Source organism: Rana temporaria, chromosome 11 (assembly GCF_905171775.1).
Source record: "Rana temporaria chromosome 11, aRanTem1.1, whole genome shotgun sequence".
NCBI lineage: Eukaryota > Metazoa > Chordata > Amphibia > Anura > Ranidae > Rana > Rana temporaria.
In genome coordinates, this window is record NC_053499.1 from 120,899,319 (window position 1) to 120,917,234 (window position 17,916).

At 45.3% G+C, this 17,916-nt stretch overlaps 1 protein-coding gene across 1 annotated transcript; it reads right to left on the minus strand.

Moving 5' to 3' along the window:
* Positions 1–668: 668 nt before the first annotated feature.
* POLR2G (RNA polymerase II subunit G) lies at positions 669–17,891 on the minus strand. Its single transcript, XM_040328989.1, has 8 exons — positions 17,761–17,891; positions 16,053–16,162; positions 14,478–14,637; positions 12,583–12,633; positions 6,626–6,691; positions 3,206–3,277; positions 2,353–2,386; positions 669–992 (listed from the first exon to the last, which is right to left on the minus strand). Exons 1-8 carry the CDS (start codon positions 17,770–17,772, stop codon positions 979–981), a joined length of 519 nt encoding a protein of 172 aa, XP_040184923.1. The 5' UTR covers positions 17,773–17,891; the 3' UTR covers positions 669–978.
* Positions 17,892–17,916: the final 25 nt, after the last annotated feature.

A 17,916-nucleotide genomic window follows, 5' to 3' on the forward strand; every position in this document is an offset into this window, starting at 1 on the left:
TTGGGCCAGGTAGCAGGTAGAAAGTGATCAGTAAACAGGCCAGTGTTAGTACCAGGCAATAACAACACTGCACTGGCGTGGTGGTGATCAGGGACATCAAGTGGGTTGAAGGGATACCGGGTGGATGGCGGTCATTAGAGATGTTGACTGCCAGCACTGGTCTGGTGACATCATACTGCCGTTGCAGTGATCAGAGATAATGGCTGGCAGCACCAATATCAGAGCAACCATCCATTGTACATGATCACCGCCACTGCAGTACAATGTTACCATAGTGACACTGCAATTGCTCACTGGTGAAGTGGTGTCTAATTTTAGTAGTACTGCTACTTACATGGGGAGGGCAATATTTGCCACCTCTAAGACCACCAATGCCATAAATACATTAGGGGAAAAAAATAAATAATAATAATGGGATGTTGAGGTGTGCTACAAACCTATAAAATTTGAATGCTCTGCCTAACACAATGCAATGCATGAAAACATGCTGCAATTTTTCAACCATCTGGAAGTTGCACTTGAGGCTCTATAATTTTCAAGCTGACCATCTAAAAATGCACCAGTTTAAGCAAAGGGCAAAAGTAGGAGCCCAAATCGATTGGATTAAATCTACAGTGGAGATAATAAGCATCAGGAAATAAAAGCACACAGAAAGTATGAACTCTTTAGACTTCATGAAGTTTTTTTTAATAAAATAACTCTTTGAAAACAGAGCTCACGGTTTCAATTATTATCATCATCATGTCAGTTCACCAAGTTATATTGTACGAGTTTGAAATAACTATTCTTACTTTCAAATCTTATTGCTAAAATTAAAGAATCATGGCAAATAAATATCATTACAGGTTTGTGAATTGAGCCTTACGTGACGTAATACACCAAACTTTGCTACAGAGTGGCGACTGTCATATAGGGCAAAACATAATAAACACACATTTTACAAAAAACTGAGCTTCGTCTGACAGCAAGTGGACCACATCAGCTCACCAGACCTGCAGGAGGCACAAGAGAAAAATGGTTAATAGCATTTTTTAAGGTGCCCCAAGCTTTAAAGGAAACGTTTAGGGTACTTTCACACTGCCTAGCGCACGGCATTAGCAGTAAAGGCCAGTAGTTTTAGCGGCACTTTACCGCTTTTATAGCAGTGCTTTTTGGCCACTAGCGGCCAAAGAAAGGGTTAAAAGAGACATGTTGCGGCATTGCCGAAGTGCTTTGCAGGCACTCCCACACCACCCCAAAAAGGTGCTGCTTGCAGGACTACCCCTCCCCCCCCTCGTCTTGCAAGCACGCCACCTCACTATGAAAGCACTCTGGCTTTCACACTTGGGGGCATGAGAGGCGCTTTATAGGTGCTATTTTTAGGGCTAAAATGCCTGAAAAGTGCTACAGTGTGAAAGTAGCCCTACTGTGAGCCCCCTACATAAGAACCTTTGATATGCGAACATATGTTTGCATTTTTTTTTTTTAGCATTCAACGCAGTGGGCTGAGCGAAAATCAATTAGTTCAACTTAACACAGGCTTTTAAATTAATAGTCTGCAAAGTATGGATAGGTGGTGGTGAAGCGCTGTGGGACTACCAACTATAACGAGGGAACGCGGACAAGACCTAAAAATGGGTAAACAGACCCTTGTGTATTGTCCACATTTGTACCTTTTCTGTTTAAAGTGGAGGTTCACCCAAAAACTCAATTTTTAACATTAGATTGAGGCTCGTTTTGTGAAGGGGAATCGGGTGGTTTTTTTTTTTAATCGAAGCAGTACTTACCGTTTTAGAGATAGATCTTCTCCGCCGCTTCCGGGTATGGGCTGCGCGACTGGGCATTCCTATTTGATTGACAGCCTTCCGACGGTCGCATACAGCGCGTCGCGATTTTCCGAAAGTAGCCGAACGTCGGTGTGCAGGCGCCGTATAGAACCGCACCGACGTTCGGCTTCTCGTGACGCGATGTATGCGACCGTCGGAAGCCTGTCAAATAGGAACGCCCAGTCCCGAAGACCATACCCGGAAGCGGCGAAGAAGATCTCTCTCTAAAACGGCAAGTACTGCTTTGATTTAAAAAAAAAAAAAAAACACCCGATTCCCCTTCACAAAACGAGCCTCAATCTAATGTTAAAAATTGTTTTTCGGGTGAACTCCCGCTTTAAGGCAGACTAACAGGTGATTGCAGAAGTGCCCCCTAGTGTCTAGCACAGATAGCGCAAGAGTCTCACCATTTCCAGTCTGCAAAGTATGTTCACAGCTAATAAAAAGGCAACTACTCTGTAGCCAACATCCGCTTTAAATACAGATAATGAACATAAAGCTAAAATAAAAACGTAAATAATAACTTGACACATAGGACGACACTCACCTAAGTAATCGTCCATCAGAGAACCAATTGCAAACTGAAAAAAATAAATGTAGCATTAAATTCCCAGCTCATTAATGTTATGTATGACATTCTAGTGCAAATGAAATAACTGCAAGTAGAAGTAGGGGTTTATGTCAAATCTCTTCTTACATAGAAAACCGAACTGTTCAGTAGGAAAATATAAGCTGCCCTTGGCAAATGCTTGTTGCCTGGTTTGGTTATTATTCTCAGAGTCACTCACCAACAACCAACGGAGCAGTAAGGACTCACTTTGCTGCATTTTGATTCCATGCCTGGGATTCAGAAATACCAAATCTTGAAAATGCCAGTTCCCTGTCTGATTCTAAAGGATGCCAGAAATGTTCACCTACTTATTTCTCTTTTATAAAAAGGTACAATTTTAATCCTGGCATCTTGTGGAGCAGACTTACCTGCTAGTTAAACCCTTATAGATCAAAGCATCCTTTATTTTGTTAAAGTCCCTGGATCTAACCCTTTTAAAGATTGCACAGATCAGAATTGTGAAAAGGTGCTGCAGTTTTACCCAAAAATTCTGTAGCCCACTAAACCAGGATGTGCTGGATTTTTATAAAAAAATAAATAAAACAAAGTGCTCCTGACTTGCAATGTTGCCTAGAGAGATTAAGCAGTTTGCCGATTGATTTTTACTTGCTGCTTGTGATTTCTCTGTAAAGCCCAACTCCTGGATAATTAAACAATCCAGCCGTGCAATGTGGGGGTGCCACTGCTCAATACATTACATTTTTTTTTTCTAAAGCAAAACTAGACAATATTTTCCAAGTACATATGTGAAATGGGTTTCAAAGCTTGCTAAAAACCATCTATTACTTACAATATCATTCTTATCCACTCTGGTTCCCACAATCTTTAGGCGAATTTCATCATCTTGTTGTATGACGACATCCTGCCGGAGATATTAGTATGTTGGTTAATCATTAGGATGACAGCAAAATGAGTGAACAATGGGGGTTATTTACGAAAAGCAAATCTACTTTGCACTACAAAAGTGCAATTAAAAGTGCAGTCGCTGTAGATCCGAGGGGGACATGCAAGATAAATAAAAAACAGCATTTTTGCTTGCACATGATTGAATGATAAAAGCAGCAGAGCTTCCGCTATTTTTCGAGTTTGCATTCAGATCTACAGCGACTGGACTTACAAGTGCACTTGTAGTGCAAAGTGGATTTGCCTTTTGCAAATAACCCCCAATGTGGCATAGCAAAGGGAAAATGATTCTGGGGTGCAGCACTAGATGGATCACCAGCAAGGAGGAAGGGGGTCCCGATTCTTTTATATAGATCTTTAGTTAGACCTCATTTAAGATACTGAGTCTAGTTTAAAAAAGGCCTGGAGGGATAAAACTAGTCAGGAGGGACTGCAGAACCATAATATATACGGGAGGGCATGGAAGAAGAAAAAAAAAACACCACACACACACACACACACACCTTTAAATTCCTTTAATGCCCTGTACACACAAATGGAATTTCCGATGGGATAAAATCCGATAGAACTTTCCATCGGAATTCCGTTCAAGCTGTCAGACCAAATACCGTTGACCGTCCAAAACGCAGTGACGTAAAACACTACGATGAGCCGAGAAAAATGAAGTTCAATGCTTCCTAGCATGCGTTGACTTGATTCTGAGCATGCGTTTTTTTTTTTCCTCAGTCAGAGTTCCACACAGATGGTCGGAATTTCCAATAGGATTCCCCCCCCCCCCCCCCCAATTGAAAAAAAATAAAACATGTTCTATTTCTAAACTCCGACGGGAAAAAGTCTAATGGGGCCCACACACAGTTGGAATATCCGATGAAAAAAATTCCGTCTGACTTTTTTCATCAGAAATTCCGATTGCGTGTACAAGGCATAAGAGTGTTAACCAAGATGGCTGTACACTGTTGGAATTTTGCCGCATGTTTTTAATTTTCCAAGTGGATGGCCCTGTTGGCCCCCTTAAACCAGACATTAGAATCCCAGTTGCTCTATCAGAACAGTGGCTTTTTTTAGTACTCCTGCCTTGCAGCACCTCAGTTTGAATTCAAACAAGGATACATGATAGCATGAGTTTTCATGTCCTCCCTGTGCTTGCGTGGGTTTACCCCTCACACTCCAAAGGCATGCTGGTATATGTGAATATTTAAATAAACTCAAAAATGACATTAACATTCCAAAAATTGTATAAGCTCAAACTTTAAAGTCCAATCAATAAACAACGGGATCACCACTGTGCCACGGTTATCCAAATACAAGTGCTCTGTAGCTCCACCACTATATAAGTTAGCTGCTCACCTGATGGCCGACCCCTGAAAAGGTCAAAGAAAGAACCATTATCCCTGAGAGGAACAAGGCCGACAGACACTTGAGAAGTCATCATAATGTGATACACAAGTCCTCAGACACTCAGGAACATCAGATGTATATGGGAAGTAAAGGGAAGCACACATCTAATGCTTTCCATTTAAAAGTTTTAATAAATAAAAAAATAAGTATTACACTTACAGAGAGAAGCACTGCCCACCAGAGCTAACCTAAATGCTTGTCAAACGCATATGCTGGCATTCAGCTTTGCAGCAAGATGGCAATTGGATGATGTCACAAACAAAACTCTGCCTCTCTATACAAGTTACATCCAAAGCAGAGACTTTTTCAGTAGGACTCCCCACTTTGGACAGAACACGTATAGGGAGGCAGAGTTTTGGGCATGACATCAACCCGCGGCAATCTTGCTACAAAGCCAAATGCTGGCATACGTGTTTGCCATGTGCATTTAAGTTAGCACTGGCTGCTGTGCTTCACTCTGTAAAACGTATCTTTAATTATTACAACTTTTAAACGGTGAGCATTAGATGTTGTGTGCATTAGATGTTGTGTGCTTACCTTTCCTTCCCATATACATCTGGTGTTCCTGAGTGTCTGAGGACCTGTGTATCTCATTGTGAGAAGAAAGGAGTGAGGACTTGCCAAGAGTCTGTCAGAACCATTATCCCTGAGGGGACCACAGCTTGCTGCAACCTTTCTGGTAATGCAGAAATTATGGCCATGAGGCGAGCGGCCAACTTATATGGTGGTGGAGATACGGAACACTTTTTATTTGGATAACTGTGGCGATCACACTATTGATTGGACTGGATTGCAAGGCACAACAAATGTTTCCTGCAGCATTTTATCTTATAATTAACATTGACGTGTTATATGTACTTTCTCCTAGAAGTAATTGGTCATCTGACCCCAATCAACAGCAGCTGAATGTAGGAGGAGAAAAAAAAAAAAAAAAAAAAGGGGTCACCGCTCCAGATGGGTCGCTATGTAGAGTAGACTGACTCAGGATACTTTGGGTGCTGGCAATGCACTGACCATGCATGAGATACGAAGAGAGGAGATGGATAGCCGCACTCAAATAACCAAAAAGGTTGTCTTTTTATTCAAACGAACAGCAAATGCATCACTTCACAAGGTCAAAGGAACAGGGGAACAGCCGACGCGTTTCACACTGAGCTAGTGCTTAATCATGGCTAGTAAGCTAGCCATGATTAAGCACTAGCTCAGTGCGAAACGCATCGGCTGTTCCCCTGTTCCTTTGCTGTGACCTTGTGAAGTGATGCATTTGCTGTTCGTTTGAATAAAAAGACAACCTTTTTGGTTATTGGAGTGCGGCTATCCATCTCCTCTCTTCGTATCTCAAGCAGCTGAATGTACATCGTCCTTAATGATGGCAGGAGCTTAACTGAATTTTGGAGGGCATGTATAGCGATTGTACTTAGAAACAATGTAACCATTGGAATATTGGTTTTTTTTTTTATCTGAAATGAGGGGAAGCTCTGCTGATTTTATCATCCAATGATGTGCAAGCTAAAATGCTGTTTATTTTCCTTACATGTTCCCCTCGGATCTACAGCGACTGCACTTTCAGTGCAATGTCAAGTGCACTTTGCACTTGTAGCATGCTCTTGTAGTGCAAAGTGGATTTGCCTTTTGTAAATAACCCCCAAAGTTTTGATATTGAAGATCACGAAGGCCTCATGTACACCCGTTTCACAGGCATTTGATGTTTTTTTTTCTACGACACTAAACACTCCTCCATGTTAGCCTAGGTGTCCACTGCACACATGAGCATTTATACACACACACACACACACACACACACACACACACACACACACAGTTGGACATTTTTTTATCCTAATGCAGGTCATGTGCAATTTGAAGAGGTTGTTGCTTATTAGCCAACAGAGATAGGCATGTCACTTACCTCATCTACAGTCTTATAACAAGGTGGATTAGAATTGGGATCGAACTCCATTTCAGATGGAATTGACTGAAAGAACAAGAAGATCGGTTAGATACCTTCATAAGTAAATACTGCACAGAGATTAAGAAAAAAAAAAGGGGGGGGGGGGGGATGTTTGACCCTCCCTGGTCAGATTGATTAAAAAAAAAAAAAAAACCTTAGTTAGACTTACCGGTAACGGTATTTCTATGAGTCTTTCAGGACAGCACCTGGAGAGAGAGCGCAGCTCCACCCACTTCCCAGGAAACACTGCAGTCAATGCTATAACTTCCGCCCCCTTCCACCATGGCCTCAGTTGTTCACGAGTACCTCCGGCCACGCTGAAATTAGATAAGCAGAACATAGAAACTACACGCATTAGCATATATATATATTATCTTTAATAATAAAATGGCGGGTTATCGGTGCTGTCCTGAAAGACTCATAGAAATACCGTTACCGGTAAGTCTAACTAAGGTTTTCTCACCTCGTCTTTCAGGACAGCACCTGGAGATGATAACCGAGTACTTACTCTAGGGTGGGACCACCGCTTGCAGGACCTTCCTGCCAAAAGACTGCTCTGACACAGAGAGCAAATCCATCCTATAATGACGAGCGAAGGTGGAAAAGCTCGTCCACGTTGCCGCTTTACAGATGTGTTCTGGCGAAGCTCCAGCCCGTTCTTCCCAGGAAGTTGCCACTGCCCTAGTAGAATGGGCCATTACTCCGGGAGGAGGATCCAAACCTTTAGCTTTGTATGCCTCATGGATAGCCATGCGTAACCATCTAGCCAGAGTACTCTTGGAAGCCCCATGCCCCTTGCGGGATCCCGAAAACAGAACGAAAAGCGAATCCGCCTTTCTGAACTCACTAGAGACCTCTAGATAGATGTCAGGAGATGCATTAGACGCTAAGGAATGGAATTCTCTCTCCCTCGGACAAGAAGGAGTTGGACAAAAGGTAGGTAACACTATTTCCTGCGTCCTATGAAATACTGACACTACCTTCGGAAGAAAACTCGGATCAGTTCTTAATACTACCCTATCAGGGAAGATTGACAAAAAAGGCTCCAAAATGGAAAGCGCCTGAAGCTCGCTAACCCTCCTCGCTGAGGTGACCGCTACCAAAAGCACCAATTTTAAAGTCAGAAACTTTATAGAGGCGTCTACCAGTGGTTCGAAGGGCTTTTTAGTCAAACCCCCCAGGACCACTGATAAATCCCACTTGGGGAAAAATTTAAACGGGGAAGGCCTAGCCCTGGCTAAGGCCTTAAAAAATCTGATGACGTAGGGCTCTAGAGATAAACGTCTCTCTAGAAACACTGACAAAGCCGCCACCTGCGCCTTCAAGGTGCTGGCTGCCAGACCCTTATCCATACCGTCTTGTAAAAACTCCAAGACGGAACAAGTATTCAAAGGAGAATAATTTTTACCTTCACACCAAGAATTGAAAACCTTCCAAGTCTTGAAATAGATGGCCCTTGTGACCTATTTCCTGCTACTAAGTAGCGTATCTACCAAACGTTTGGACAAACCCTTCCTGCTAAGAATTAGCTCTTCAGTAACCAGGCCGTGAGTCTTAACCGACTCACGTCTGGATGAAGTAGAGGGCCCTGAAAAAGTAAATCTTTTCTGACTGGCAGTACCCAGGGATCTTCTACTGCCAGTTCCAACAGACTCGAAAACCAAGGCCTCTTGGGCCAGTACGGAGCTATCAGGATCAGAGTAGTCTTCTCCTCCTGAAGCTTCCGTAATACTAAAGGGATGATCTGAACTGGGGGGAAGGCATAGCACAGGCGGAAGGGCCAGCGTTGGACTAACGCATCTAGACCCTCTGCCTGGTCCATTCTGTTGAGAGAAAAATAAGCCGGAACCTTGGCATTGGACTGGGACGCGAACAGGTCTATCTGAGGGGTTCCCCACCTGTTTACTAGCTCTTGGAAGACCTCCGGGCATAAACACCATTCCGATTCCAGAACCCTCGTTCGACTTAAAAAGTCTGCCAGAAGGTTTAGGCTGCCTTTTAGGTGTACTGCCGATAGGGAAGCCAAGTTCACCTCTGCCCAGGACAGAGTCTGTAAGGCCAGATTGAGGAGTACCTTGCTTCTCGTGCCCCCCTGTCTGGAAACATACGCCACCGCTGTGGCGTTGTCTGACAGAATCTGGACATGTTGGTCCAGAACCAGATCCTGGAAGGCCCTTAGCCCTAACCAAATGGCCCCGAGTTCCCTCCAATTGGAGGACCTTCTGGACTCTTCCCTCGTCCAGGATCCCTGTGCCATCTGCCTGTTTAGGTGAGCACCCCATCCCCACGAACTCGCGTCCGTAGTTAGGACCCTTGTAGTGGGGAAGGACCAAGACAGGCCTAGGCGCAGATTTGCCTGGCCTCTCCACCACCAAAGTTTCCTCTTCACTGAAGACGGAACTCTGAATCTTTTCTCTAGGGATTCCCCATGGGTCCAATTCTGAAGGATCGCCTGTTGTAGGTCCCTTGAATGGAGACGAGCCCACTGCACTGCCGGAATGGCGGCCGTGAGTAAGCCCATTGTGGACATGGCTGAGCGAACAGAAATCGGCACATTCGTCTGAATTGTCTTCACCGCAGCCTGAACTTTCTCTATCTTTTCTTCTGGTAGAAAAATCTTCCCCTGAACAGAGTCTATAGCGTATCCTAGAAAGACTATCCTCTGGGAGGGCACTAGATTTGACTTCTCTTTGTTCAGAATCCAACCGAGCCCTTCCAAATGAGCCTGGGTCCTCCTCAGGTCCAGGAGAAGGATGGAATTATAGAAATCCCCCTGAGCCTTAGGGGTGCCAAGGCCTCTGCCACCACTTTTGAAAAGACTCTGGGAGAGGAGGAAAGGCCGAATGGGAGGGCTCTGAATTGGAAATGTCTCACTCCGCTCTCTGTTCTGATGGCTAGGCGCAGATAGCGCTGTGAAGAAGTCCTGATCGGGACGTGCAAATATGCATCCCTTAAATCTATTGATGCTAGAAAGCACCCCAGGGGAAGAAGCTTTCTCACCGAGTATATAGAATCCATGCGGAATCTCTTGTACCGGATAGCTAGATTCAGGACTTTTAGGTTTAAAATTAACCTGAATTTGCCCGACGGCTTCCTTACTAGAAATATATGGGAATAACAGCCCTCCCCCTGTTCTCTCTGGGGCACTGGCGTAATCACCCTCTGTTGGAGAAAATCTTCCACTAATGCCAGCATAGCCCGAGATTTCTCTTGCTCCCTGGGCAATTGGGTCACATAAAACCGCGACGGTGGTTTTCCCGAGAACTCCAGTGCGTAGCCCTCTGCAATCAGTTTGAGGACATACGGACTGGACGTCGCCTCTGCCCACTGTGGAAGGAAGGCTTGGAGCCGACCTCCCACAGCTGGGAGACCGTCACTGGGGTTTAGCAGGCTGGCTGGGGGAACGAAATAACACCCCAGGCTTCCCGCGGCCCCTCTGGGACCGCCAGGGTCTACCACCTTGGCCTCTTTGCGCATCCTTAGGACCCTTGGCTTGGAAAAAAGGACGAAAATTTTTCTTGGGCCCTGAATCTACCTTTTTCAAAGGAAGAGCCTTCTTTCTATCCGCCGTCCTATCCAGAACGGCGTCTAGTCCTGCGCCAAACACCAAGTCTCCTTCAAAAGGTAATCCACACAGTTTCAGCTTAGAGGCTGTGTCCCCCTGCCAGGTCTTAACCCATAAGGCCCTTCTGGTTGAATTTATCAATGCCGAGGATCTGGCGGAGAGCTTCACGGATTCAGCAGAAGCATCTGCTATATAGCCTACCGCTTTCATAAGGACTGGAGAGGACTCCAAAAGCTCTCTACGAGAGGTACCAGCCTCGATATGACCTTTAAGCTGATCCAGCCAATGTTCAAGGTTTCTAGCCACCACAGTGGATGCCATAGCTGGCTTGAGATTAATCAAGGAGGTATCCCAGGCTTTTTTGAGCAGGCTGTCTGCTCTTTTATCCAGGGGATCCTTAAGGGTACCTGTATCCTCAAAAGCTAGGTCCGTATTGCGAGAAACTTTTGAGAATGCTGCATCCAGCTTAGGCCTTTTATTCCATGCCTGCGTTGGATCTTCATCGAAAGGAAATCTCCTTTTCAGAGATTTAGAAAAGAAGGGAGCCCTCTCTGGGTCCTTCCATTCTCTTTTAATTGTTTCGGACAATACTTTATGTACCGGGAATGTACGATGTTTTACCTCATCCAAGCCCTGGTACATCCTGTCATGCAAGGACAGCTGAGTCGCATCTTCCTTAATGTTTAGGGTAGAATGAATTGTCCTTAATAGGTCATCAACCTCCTCTAAGGACAGTTTATAGCGCGAGGAAGAAGTATCCCTTTCTTCTTCTTCCTCCGCCTCTGATCCTGAAACAACATTTTCAGGTTCCTCCTCCTCGGACTCACTGTCTAACCTTCTAGATGTGGAGGGGGTACTGGCCCTGGCCTTAGATCCCTTAGTCGGACCCTTGTCCAGGAAGGAGCGAAAAGACTGGAAAGTCTGGTGCAACTCCTCCCTAAATGAAGAGAGCAACTCCCCCGTTCCCTTGACGGTGGGCTGCTCAGAGGCCGAACTAGTAGAGGCTTCCCCCCTGACAATCTCCGCAATACAAGTTTTGCATAAAGGTTTGGTCCAGTTCCCTTTAAGGGAAGCTTTACAAGTAGCACACCGCTTCTTGGAAGGAGGAGGTTCTACCACTTTAAGTTTTTCTTTAACTTTCTGAAACGACACAAAGGACAACAACGCTATGTTTAACCTTTGTGTGCCAGACCAGCAAACCACCAAGTGCACACAGCAAGTGAACAAATAAAACCAAAACCCATCACCGCTGTACCAGAAAACTACACACACCCACAGAAGTGACTAGGGTGAGTGAGGCAGGCTCCCCTCCCCCGAAGGGGCAGAAAAGAGGGACATAACAATACCCTGGTACATTGACCACCGCTGGGTCTCCTACCTGGGCCGGGCTGGTGCTTGTGGCTCCTGCTCCCGCCACCTCTGCTGCGTCTTCTGGCTCCATGGTCCCAGAACGCTGCGGGCGTGCGACAGCTTTTTAAATGTCCCGGGTTCCTCTCGCCGCTGCGAGACCCGGAAATAGCACCGCCGAGGCCACTCCTCCTCCTGCGTTCCAGGCGGCCGGAACCGGAAGCCGCCACGCGCCGCCGGAAGTCCCGCCTCCACCCGGAAAGGACGTCACTACGCCCTCCGCTCCGGAGCCTCGTATGCCGGAAGAACGGCACCTGACCGCCCCCCCGCAAGCTACGATGCCCGGACTAAGGGAGCGAGACCTCCAGCAGCCTCTGTCCTCGCCGGACCGAAGAGGAGAAGTACCCGACTTCACCCGCGCGTCAGGGGAGAAGTCGAGTCCGCCTCCTGGAGGATCACCTCCTAACACCTAAAACACCGGTATGCTCAAACAAAATCACCTTCCCCGCCTGGGGAGAGAACAGCACACCCCTGGTTCCCTGCAGCGCTTCCACCATGGCCGGAGGAAACACTACAACTGAGGCCATGGTGGAAGGGGGCGGAAGTTATAGCATTGACTGCAGTGTTTCCTGGGAAGTGGGTGGAGCTGCGCTCTCTCCAGGTGCTGTCCTGAAAGACGAGGTGAGAAAAATCTGACCAGGAAGGTTCAAACGTCATTTTTTTTTCCTTTCTAGCTCAGATTTGCAGATTTGCACTACAGTCCATTTAACATGGTTTCCTATGGAACACGTTCTGTAGTGCAAATCTGCAAAATGCAAAAAGCACCAAAAATGCATAGGTGTGAATCCAGCCTTAAGACCGGTTTTATTCAACAAAGCAGAGCAACCAGCAACAGTGTGCAGTAATGTAACCCATACATCCAGAACTCCTCTTCTATCACAGCATGATAATTGCTGCTAGGCTGCCACAGTTCCAGTGTTCAAAAAAACTGGTATACACTTACATGTCTTGAAATGAAGCAGGACATGGGTCCAATTTCTGTAAATAAGCCGACCTGTAAAAAAGACAAGAAATCAGTGGGTTATAAACACTGCAATCCTAAATGCATTACTACAAAATACCATAAAAAAAAAAGGCAGAAGCTTCACATCTCCCACAGACTACCTGCAGAAATTCATGTTTTTCAGTGCCAATTGTACAACATAGTGGTTTTATAATTATTAGAAATGCTTTAACCCAGCAAAACAGAATATACATTACAATAGGAGCTGTTTTGAAAACGGTCAGCTTTAGGATCCTTCATTCATATAGAAATTAGCTAAAAGAAGAGAACCATTCATGGATAGTAGCACAAACATAGGTCAAACCTAGTCTTCAATCACACCAATAAAACAAAAGAAACAACATGGAGTGAATAGTGTTACCATGCTGCAGAAAATGGTCAACATACTGAATTCAGCAGGTGCTATATTCAAAGGAATTACTCAGCACTATGTGCAATTATATTACTGTGTAGCTTTTTTTGTGTGCGTTACAGCAAGTTAGAAAAATAAAATAAAGTAAATAAAATCAAAAACTGTCATACACTAATGTTACAGAAACAAAAAAAAATAAAAAATAAGGGGAAGGACGACGACGACTAACAAACGCTTAAGATTTATTTCAAATTTTGACCACAGCTCTTAATGCGATCTTTTTCTTTTGCTCATGCAGGGCCATCAGGAGTGAAGGAAAAATACCCAGCACTTCTAGGCATGGGTAAGCACGCAACTCCCTCCCATTCTTCAAGAGATAGCATGGGTGGCTTGTGATTGCCCAGATCTGTCACCTGAAGAGGGGAAGTCTATAGCCTTGTGCAAGTTTGGCGTTTACGATGGGCTCTCTTTACCTCGGTTCTGGCATGGAAATGAGAAAAGGCAAGTACATGCTGCTGGGAGGGGAGAAGGATATGAGGCTCTTTCAGCTTCCTGGCTTCATTCTGAATAAAGCAGGGTAGTACCATTTCAGGGCTCTGACCCAAAATGTAAAAATAAAAATATATATTCTTCAAACATTACGTGTTTAATTATGGCTAGTATAAGTACATGATAAAGACAAGTCTCCTGCCCTCCGGAATTTTCGAGAGGTGCTATGGGGTGGTGTAGTTCAATTTAAAAGCTATCTTCTAGAATCTTGCAGCCCTCCTCAGAATCAGGGGAATTCATAAAACTAGGAAAAAAGAAAAGAGCGGAGGGCGCACCGACCTAGTGTGATACTGCTAAAATGAATTTATTCAAATATAAAAATCAATCATTGTACTCACAATGTGAAAATTAAAATCAGGCTTTCAAAGACAGCAGCAATCCAGCAACATCAGTGGAACCTGGAGCACTGCAGACCACCTAGCTCTGAAGAAAGGGGTTCGCCCCCGAAACGCGTCAGCTTCAACATCGATCGTTGGTTCAAGAGACTGTCGTGTTCCACTGATGTTGCTGGATTGCTGCTGTCTTTGAAAGCCTGATTTTAATTTTCACATTGTGAGTACAATGATTGATAAGTATAAGTACATAACATCCAAGTTTATTTCACTTGCCCATGATCCCCTGCACAGCAAAAATATGGTTGCGCTTGGAAATATTAGTATCACGAGCCAATCAGGTTGGATTGCATTGCATGGTGCTATAATCCCTGTGTTCCAGAGACTGGCATCTAGAAAACGAGGCGTTTGGGCAGTTTACAGGACAGAGAGAACCTCACTTAGTAGGCCTGAATAGTAATGTCACTCTCCTTGCTATGCAATACAACAAAGTTGTATGAAAAGTGAATGAACAATATTTTGGCAAGTAGTATAAATATATTTTTCTCTTTTCCGTATGTGGGGAATTTAGAGTTTTACATTTATGTTAAATTAAATCTCACCTTGTTGACTTGAGTAACTACAGCATCCACTACCTCTCCCTTGAAAGGCCGGAAAACAATGGCCTTGTACTTGACAGGATAAAGAACGAACCCTCTGCCAGGTTGGATCACTCCTGCGCCAATGTTGTCAATTGTAGTGACAGCAATTACAAAACCATACCTGAAGAGAAAGGGGAAAATATACTTAAATAAGTGTGTGTTGAATTGGATATGATGTAAACATCCCTTGTAATAGGAATCTATTGTGACAGGTCCTCTTTATGGAGAGATGCGGGGTCAATAAGACCTCACATCTCTCCTACAGGCTGGAAAGCATGAAATCGGGAAAAAAAATAAAAAAATCACGATCTCATGCCGACAGCCGCGATCATGGCTTTGTTTACTTCCGGGTTATGACGTCACACCCAGGCCTCCGACAGTCATAGAGATGACTGGTGACCATCTGGTCTCCAGAAATCTCTATCCTTGTCATCTGGCACCGGCCGATTCTTTCTCCGGGCCCCCGATGGCACAGGAGAGCCTGAAGAAGCACCGGATGGCGGCGGGGGATGTTCACTCCCGTCGTCTATAAGAACGATCAAGCGGCAGAACTGCCGCTACGATTGTTCTTATGGTGTGCAGAATCGCCGGCTGAAAAAGAAGGATATACTGTAGCTACAGGCATCATTTAGATATCCCCCCCCCCCCCCCTAAAGTCCAGGACGTCATATGACATCCAGCGGTATTGAGGTGGTTAAATAAAGTGGATGTAAACCCGATTCATGAAATTTGACCTACGCACACATATCTGTAGTGTTTACTTATACAAAGCCCTGAGTCCTGTGTCTTTCTGCCGTTTCGCTCCTCTGTTATCAGCATAACTTCTGACAAGTTCTTCCGAGATGGGAGATAAAAGCAGCTGAAAATTTGTGTCGTGGGAGGTTGCCATAGATTAGCAGAGAGCTTGTCTTGCATCAGCACAGCTCTGAAAGTATCTTCTTTCTTTCGCCTATGTGGGGGGTGCCTTACCTCCAATCAGCCGTCTCCCAGTGCAAGCCAAGACTACATTCCCAGTGGTGAATGAGGAAGTGAAAATTCTAACATTTAAAAATTCTAAAGAATATAGAAAGCGGATATACAAGTAAAAAACGTACGTAGGGAGATTTGTTTCATCTCTATGTATCATCTGAGGCTGTTCACTTCACTGGGTATATGTGAGGGTTTACATCCACTTTAAGCTTTGACAATAAAACCTGGAAGCTGATTGGTTTCAATGAAGAGCTGCACCAGATTTTGCACTTGCCGGTTTTAGTAAATCAACTCCACTGTGTGCATGCAGGTGCCAGCATAAATCATTGGATTCTTGTCGGCTGGTACTCATGTGAGTGGAGCCTTACCAGATACGTTTTTTTGCTATAGTGGTCCAGAGATTAATTATATATATATATATATATTACATATTACACCATCCTGGCACTGGATGCTCAAAACTACACTTGAGTTCCATACTTAGATAGTCAATACTGAAAGGTGTATTTTACATAATCAGATGTAAAGAAATTTGGCCACATCCACCTTTCGGCTGCATATACTTACTTGCCAGTGCACGTCCCCTCTACCTCAGTGAACAACTTCTGCTTGACCGTGTTGAGAAGGTTTGGCCCAAAATACCTGGGGTGCAGAAGAATCTCATGTTCCAGGGAGATCTGCAACAAGAAAAAGGAGTGTTATATTAACTGGAAACCATTTCCACCACAAGGTATCTGCAAAACAATCAATTCCAGTGAAGAATGACTAGAACATGCACACTTCTATAACATATACCCAAGAAAATAAGGCGTGTGGGGAGACAATGTAATCCATGTGTCTACCAATAATAATAAGTTATTGGTTTAAATGTAACCCTCTCACTACCAGAGCCTATTTTGGGTCACATGGTAAAGGGTCACTGTGATTGGCCCTTTACCCCCATCCGTGATCAGCTGTGTCCCAAGGACTCAGTGATCACAGATTGCGCCACGGGAGGAGCTCGGGCAACGTGCTCACGGGAGGACGCCCATGTATGCCCGCCTGGTAAGTTAAAGCGGAGTTCCACCCGTGTTTTCATTTATTAAAAGTCAGCAGCTATGCTTTTTATAGCTGCCGACTTTTAATAAACTGACACTTACCTGCCCCACGGTCCAGCGATGCGGTCGCCCGGAGGCTCGCTCCTCTCCCCCGTCATCATAACTGGGGGCACCCAGCCGTAAAAGCTTACGGCTTCACGGCCAGGCGCACACTGCTCATGAGCGAGTTGCGCTGCGTGCTCCTATTGGCCAGCCGATATTCTGGGACCGGAGTTGTGTCCCAGAAGATCGGTGGCAGGGAGGGGCCGCCTAGGGCGAGAGGAGGAGCTGCCTAGGCAGCCAAAAAAAGGAAGGGAGACAGGAAGTCCCACTAAAAAGAGGGTACCCCCCCCAAAAAAAATGACATGCCAAATGTGGCATGTCAGGGGGACGAGGAGTGCTTAAAGCGGAGTTCCAGCTTTCTACTGTTTATTAAAAGTCAGCAGCTACAAAAAGTGTAGCTGCTGACTTTTAATAAACAGACACTCACCTGTCCCACGGTCCAGCGATGCGGCCGCCTGGAGCATTGCTCCTCCCCCTCTCCGCCGGCACCTCCATTCATAGTGTGTGACAGCTTTCGGCTTCACGGCCAGGCACTCATTGCGCATGCGCGAGTCGGGCTGCGCTGTATGAGTGGACAGGCAATCTCCTGGGACATGTCACGTGTCCCGGGAGATCGCCTAAAGGGAGGGGCTGCCTAAGGCGCGAGGAGTCGGCTGGGCGGTCCCTGAGTGGAAGCAGGAAGAGGGACAGGAAGTCCCCCCCAAAAAATAAAAGACATGCCAAACGTGGCACGTAAGGGGGCGAGGAGTGCTTAAAGCGGAAGATCCACAAACTGCGTTTTAAGTCCACCTTGTAGCCGTGTTTTATCTATAGTGTTGGGAGGGCGTTAGATAAGAGCCGACAATGAAATTGTAGAAGTTTCTATGTACATGATAGCCAATCAGCTTCTACGTTCAGCTTGTTTAATCTAGCTTTGGAAATCAAACCTGGAAGCTGATTGGTTTCTAGGCAGAGTTGCACTTTCCCATGTTAGTAAATCATCCTCCAGTGATCGGAATTTGGGCACAAGGAGACACTCTGTTTCCTCCAATGACTCCGAATACACCCGCCAACCCAGGGCACAGCAACAAGTGACTACTACTCCTACAGGTGAAGCCCCTCCACTCCTTTATACAGATAACGAGATTTATACTCACATGGTAAAACATTGCTGGAATCGCCTCCTCACGCCACCCCGCTCAGCACAAGCTTTTGTTTACACCGTGCGCCGAATAATAAAGTTTGTTAAAACCGGGGCGGGGTCTCCGTTCCTGACGTCATGTCGCGCGGAAGTGACGTCGCCCGGCGGTGTT